General features: G+C 38.2%; 1 protein-coding gene across 1 annotated transcript; it reads right to left on the bottom strand.

Annotated features, from left to right (window-relative positions):
- Window positions 1-4,359: 4,359 nt before the first annotated feature.
- On the bottom strand, window positions 4,360-4,794 carry LOC106144764 (keratin, high-sulfur matrix protein, B2C). Its single transcript, XM_078041237.1, has one exon. It carries the CDS (start codon window positions 4,792-4,794, stop codon window positions 4,360-4,362), a length of 435 nt encoding a protein of 144 aa, XP_077897363.1.
- Window positions 4,795-6,917: the final 2,123 nt, after the last annotated feature.

The following is a 6,917-nucleotide window of genomic DNA, read 5'->3' as shown; positions in this document are numbered from 1 at the left end:
GAATCTTTGATATTCAAGAAGATTTTACCAGCTCTATGAAAATGATAGAAAAACCCAGAGGGAGGGGGGTTGGAAGGGGAGTGGAGAGGGACAGGAAAGGGGAGGATCAGTGGAATGAATTTGACCAAATTACACCGTGTGCCTGTACCACAGTGAATTCCACCTTTATAAACCCTATAAAGTACCAATTTATAAAGATAATTATATAGGGGGAAGGCCAAAGAAGTAGAGAAGGGGAAATGGGGAGGGGAAGAACAGGAGGGAGGGAGAAGGTACTGGGGACTAAAATGGAACAAATTATATTCCGTGCATGTATGGTTATGTCGGAATGAACCCCACAATTATGTATAGCTATAAAAATAAAAAAATCTTTGCTTGCAAAAAGTTTAGATATTTGAGGAGTTGAAATACTTTATTGATAATAGCACTGTAGATAGTAGTGTTGCACTTTGGATTTCAATTTCTGGGCTTTTCCGCCACGGTAATGCTTTCAACATCTTCTTCAATTTAACTCAGTTTCCATGTTCTGGTCTTGAATTGCCCTTAGGGAATTATTATGTTTTTCTTTTTTAGTACCAGGGATTGAACTCAGTACTTAACCACCGAGCCACATTCCTAGCCATTTTTATTTATTTATTTTTTTAATTTAGAGACATGGTCTTGCTAAATTACTTAGGGCCTTGCTGAGTTACCGAGCCTGGCTTGGAAGTCCCCATCCTCCTGCCTCAGCCTCCTGAGCCACTGGCATTACAGTGAGAATGCTACTCCTCAGCAACAGAATGAAAACTAATCTGAACATTCCCTCACTTCCCCTCAATCAATCAAGAAAATGAGAATTAAGCGGCATCTTTTCTTCTACCATTTGAACCCATGTCTTCTTGATTGGGTCCACGGAAATAGAGGAACAAGTCACAAGCATTCATGGTGTTACAACGCTATTGTTTTTTTGGGGTAACATGCCAGTACCTTGACATAAAACATTTTTTAAAATTACTGTGCTTATTCTCTTTGGTTTTCACTACTTCTTTCAGGTTGAGGGGGCTCAGGCCATTCCAGTGCCATAAGAAGAAAGGACATGTTTTGGGCTATTATTTTTGACCATTTGATCTCTATGTAGGAGAGACGCTAATGTTTTGAGTTGTCTTTTCTTTGTGTCTTTCTTTATGTCAGCTTGGGAGCCTGAGGCAGAAGGACTGCCGGTTCCAAGCCAGCCTCAGCAACTTAGGGAAGCCCTTAGCAACTTACTGGGACCTTGTCTCAAAATAAAAAAATAAAAAGGGCTGGGGATGTAGCTCAGTGTTTAAGTGCCCTGGTTCAGTCTGTGATACCAAACCAAAAAGGTAACAAAACAAATTTAAAAAAAAGAAGTAAGAAATAATGTTTTCTAGTTACAAATTTTGGGGGTTCTTCCAAATCCTTCACTTCCATTTTACTAGTTTTCTAATCCGGTTGCATCTGCCTCACTTAGACTTCCAAGGAATAAGATCTGGTGAATGCATCAACCAAGGGAGCACACCAAGGGCATCCTTGCTCCTGTTCTGGTGACCTGGACCGGACAGCAAATACACTTCAAGGATCTCCTCTCACCTACAACTTTTTATTACAAGCCAAGTATTAGGATCTTTCTCAGTTTACCTGAATGCCAACCCAGCTCTTTTTAGTGCTTCTGAGCTAAAGCCCTTCTAAGTGAAAGGTACATCAATACTAAACCTTTTTATCCTAATGAGAGACAAGGAATCTGTGTATGAGGGGGATAGAATGTTGACCATGCCATAGAGCTACTAAGTGCAGAAATGCAGGCTGTGCCCTGATGTGGGGTTCTGTCCATTCTGAGGAAGGAGCACATTGTTCTTTATACCAAGATGCTGTAGGCTCCATAAGCTGCATGCCCAGGTATGACGTGGCACCTTCATACCTTCATACTAGATAAAAATGGCACCTTTATCTAGTTCTAGTAAAATTGTATGAGTGGAGGTCACATTCCTTCAGTTACTGTAAATTGAGGTGAAATTCACATAACATCAATTAATCATGTTGAAGTATACAACTGAGTGACATTCAGTGCCTTAATCTACAACCACCACCTCTCCAGTTTTAAAACTTTTTCATCATCCCAGAAGAATACCCCATGATCTTTAAAGTAGTCACCTCCCATGTCCCTTGACTCCCATGGTGGCTTGCCACGTTGATTTTATGACCAAAGATTGTATCCTATGGAATGGAAACATTGTGTATCTTTTATTTTATCTTTGCTTTATTTCAGAACACGTTCTGGAAATTAGAAAAAGAGTGATATCGACAGTGCATGGTCCAACATCATATTTTCTGTTTCACAATACACGAGAGGATTGTATACATATTGTGAAAATATCAGTTGGTACTCCCTCTCATCATTTTCCAAAGCATGCTTGGAATAGCATTAGAGAGACAGGATATTAACAAGCAAAATATGAACAGAGGATTTTTTGGCTAAATCAATTTGAGAGTGATGGCTATAGAGGTTTCTTTATTGCAGGTCACCTCGTCCCTTTAATGACGCTTGGTTTTCTAAAGTGCTGCATATGTATATATTAAACATATTATGAATATATTATTATATTACATATATTATATATGTATTGTATGTGTTAAATGTATTAATACTTATAAATTTGTATTAAATATGTATTAATGTATTAAATATATATAAAACTTTATAATATGGTATTTATTACATACAATATAGTCTAATATGCTTTGTGTATATTAAATATATGTACTATATAGTTTAATGTGCTTTATAAAGCTCAAAGATGGTGATGAAGCATGGAATATTGTTTGATCATTGAACATTTTTTTCCCCTTGGGACATCTGAAGGGATTGACGGTGTGCCACCTGTTTAGGAAGTTATCTATTTGTGTATGCTAAGTTGAAATAAGTCAGACTCAGAAAAACAAGTGTCGTGTGTTTCCTCTCATTTGGAATCTATAAGGAAAAAGAAAAAGAAAAGAAATGATGTGAAAGCGGAAGGTAGATCATGGCGGTAGAGAAAGGGGTGAGAGGGAGAGAATTCATGGAGGTCACGGGAAGTTCAACTGATTGAATTATATATATATATATATATATATATATATATATATATATATATATACACACACACACACACACACACACACATACACACACACACACACACATACACATACACACATATATATGTACAAATATGCCACAATGAGACTCATTAGTCTGTATAATTAATATATACCCATAAGAGATAAAAAATAAAAAAGAAGTGGAAGAAGTGGTTGTCCTGGTAAGTGGAGTGACTTGCCCAAGAAGTCATGAATTGAACTGGGGGCAGAGACAGCACACCTGTAATCCCAGCTACTCAGGAGGCTGAGGCAGGATGATAAAAAGTTCAAGGCCAGCCTGGACACTTTTGCAAGACTCTTTCTCAAAATAAAGCTTAAAAAAGATATAGCTCAGCGGTATAGTGTCCCTGAGTCTAATCCCTGGTACCAAAATGAATGAACAACAAAGAAAAAGGAAGTCAGGGATTGTTAGTTACAAAGCTGGGACTAGAAATCAGGACGCCTCTACATCTTATGGTGATGTTTTACAACCTTGTGTTTATGATCTTCCCCAGTTTGCATTTGCTTTTGTATACCTTTGATATTGAAAGAATTATACACCAACTCAAATGGATGCATGTATGGGTTTAGCAGCACCTCAAAAAGCTGAATCACAAGAACTTCCTTTTTTGCAAAACTGATCTTTTCTAATACTGAGCCACCACTTTGTACATGTGAGGGTGTTGGGAAACAGTTGCTGACTATTATTGTTTATTTATTTATTTATTCTACATAAATGCATTGGGTTCTTTTAACTGTATACTTTGGCTGAAGAATAGTAAATTGGTTCATTTACTAGCAAAACAAAATAAAACAAAAACCACTTTCAAAGATCGTTATGAAAAGAATAAAAATAAAGGAAAAACCATAGAGCTTTGTAGAGATTTTGAAAAAACCCATATTTAACAGATTCCAAAGAAAATAAAGTTCTAACAACGACTCATTATTGAAAAGATGGCTTTTATTAAATTCTAGTCCCAAGAAGCTGTTGAAACAATTTAAATGACATTTATAGTAAAATATCACACATCCCTTTTCAGATTGTAGGACTTCTGTTGCTGCTAAGGTCTATGAAAAGTTTTTGATCTTCCACCGAAAATGATTCTACCTCCTAGGGAAATCATGTACCTGTGTGACAAGGAGTTGTGAGCTGGGTTATGGGTATTGGAGTTCAGAAATTTGTTGGAACTCTACATTGGTTAGTTTGAAGTGCCATCTTCTTGATATTCTTCTCAGAAGGAAGTTTTAACAGGTGGGCTCACAGCAGTTGGGTGGTGGGCAGCTGTAGCAGCAGCAGGCTGGGCGGCAGCAGGACTGTCCACAGTAGGATGGGCGACAGCAGGAGGCCTGGGCATGGTGCAGCTGGCAGCAGGTGGGGGGTGTGCAGCTCGCCACGCAGCAGGGTGGCAGGCAGGTGCCCTCCACGCGGCAGTCTGGGCGGCACCACCTGGTGCGGCAGCTCAGGGCTCCGCCCTGGCCACCTCCAATTCCACTCCCAGAGCCATAGCCAGAGCCACAGCAGCTGGTCTGGCAGCAGCTGGGTTGGCAGCAGCTATCCTGGCAGCCACTGGGCTGGCAGCAGCCGGTCTGGCAGCAGTTGGGGCGGCAGCAGCTGGCGCCACAGTTCCCACTGGTGGAGCAGCTGGGGAATCCGCAGAAGCTGGTGGAGCAGCAGGCCATGGTGTCAGGAGTCAGGTTGAGAGTTGTGTTGCAAAAGATGTTTCTGAGTTATGGCTTCTTATTCCACCTCGGGCTTTTTATAAGCCTTGGCCAGTCCTCCGTTTGTGACGACATTTTTATCTTATTAGTCTTTAAACCAGTTTTTTAAGGGCCCTCTGATTATTCAAATGCTGAGTTGCTTTAAACATAACTCCAAATAGGTTTTTCCTTATTGCTCAGCTAATGTTCACAAAATGTGTTCGTCCTTGGTGGCAATGTTGATGTTTCATTTTCAAACAATGCCGTAATTTCCATTCAAACCTCAGAACTGGTTTTGTGCTTGTGGTTGTGGCATCTGACAAGGTGACTCTTACCTATACGATGTTGTGACTTTGAGATCATATTCACCAGAACTAAAATTTCCAGAAAAGAACTATTAATCAAGGAGTGCCTTCATGTCACGCAACTTAGATAAAGGCTATATTTATATTTTTAGGTTGGTAAGATTATAGTTTCTACAATAAGCTAGGCAGAAACTCTGATCAACTCCACATTCATAGAAATTCATAGATCACTTTAGATATTGCATCCTTTCAATTTCTGTGATCTCTCCTAAACTTCAGACTGTCATACTTGAGAAAACATCTATAACTCAAGAGGGTGGATGGAACAAAGCTATTCCATTCCAATTTAATAAGAAATAGGATAAAATTAATATTGAATGACTGTGAAAAATCACCAAATATTTGTAGAGAAGTTTATTAAAAGCTCCACAAAAGGTGAACATCATTGCTATATGGATTGTTTAGATGCATTTATTTCTCAAAGGCAGGATTTACTTTCAGTTTAGGTCACTTTATGTTACTACATATGTGTTTTATAAACTGATATTGGACCAAAGAGCATGACAGTTGGACTTATGAAAAGGAAACAAAGAAAGAAAAAAGTTTTTTTCTTTTCTTTTTTTCTAGATCACAACAGAAGGCAGTTTAGGAAATGAATGATCAATCGTACTTAAATAGTTTATAAATTCAAAAGCTTTAGAACAAATTTCAGCTGCTTTATAGTTTCTTATGGTAGACTTTAATATTTGGTAACTGTTAAAAAACAAAAAGGCAAATTTTAGCAAAAGTTTAAGCAACTCCTGGTAGTTGCCAAAAAAAGAACATGGCTTTTCACTGTTTAGGGTTACATGAAAAAAAGTGTTGACCAAGAAAACATGTTGCTACCTGTGATACGTTTATTCTTTCCTTCCAATAATAAGTATAAGCACACAAGTTTTTATGAGATATCAGTTTGTATATTAAATAGAATTACAGTGGAATATGATTCATGCCAGTTCATATTATGGTAACCATGTCAGTAGGTATGATTACATGTAATCATTGAATAGTGGAGGTTAAAGATAAATAAATCATCAATTCCAACCTCTTAATATTGTAGGTGTAGAAACTGACATCTGTTTTATTTGTTTGGGGGAAGACCAGGGATTGAACTCAGGGGCACTTGACCACTCAGTCACATCCCCAGCCCCAGCCCTATTTTGTATTTTATTTAGAGACAGGGTCTCACTCAGCTGCTTAGTGCCTTGCCATTGCTGAGGCTTTGAACTCATGATCTTCCTTCCTCAGCCTCCTGAGCTGATAGGATTATAGGCATGTATCACCATGCCCAGCCTGACATCATTCTTAATATAAATAGCATGTTTGTTTAATTTTACTATTCACAGAGCACTGAGGATTTGCAAAGAACACAAGATCTTATTTGTCTGACTCATATCTTGCTCTAGTGCACAAAACCAGTGTGGTATCAATAGGAAGCATTAATCAAGAAAATGTGTCAACCATATGGCATCAGAGTTCTAAATTGGAACACTGCTGTTGTGGTATGGACCACTTCTACTTTATTTTTTAGTTTATGCTAGAATACTGTTGAGTCTGGGAATAAATACATTTTGGAAAAGTTGAATGACTTTCTGCATTGCTACAGCCTGTAGCCAGAAGAGTTGGGTATAAAATTCCTACCCGCTCTTTCTTAGACCACTTCTTTTTTCTTTATGCCATGCTGATTTCCAGGATTAATTAGCATTAGTAAAACTCCGTGTCTCCTGCTTTTATTTTGAATATTTTAGAATAGCTATAGAG

This window comes from Ictidomys tridecemlineatus, chromosome 3 (assembly GCF_052094955.1).
Source record: "Ictidomys tridecemlineatus isolate mIctTri1 chromosome 3, mIctTri1.hap1, whole genome shotgun sequence".
NCBI classification, from domain to species: Eukaryota; Metazoa; Chordata; class Mammalia; order Rodentia; family Sciuridae; genus Ictidomys; species Ictidomys tridecemlineatus.
The sequence above is the reverse complement of the archived record's forward strand: the minus strand, read 5'-3'. Positions and strand labels throughout refer to the sequence as shown.

Bases quoted from the DNA above. Each gene is read 5' to 3' on its own strand.
- LOC106144764 (XM_078041237.1), bottom strand. From the start codon at position 4,794: ATGGCCTGCTGCTCCACCAGCTTCTGCGGATTCCCCAGCTGCTCCACC.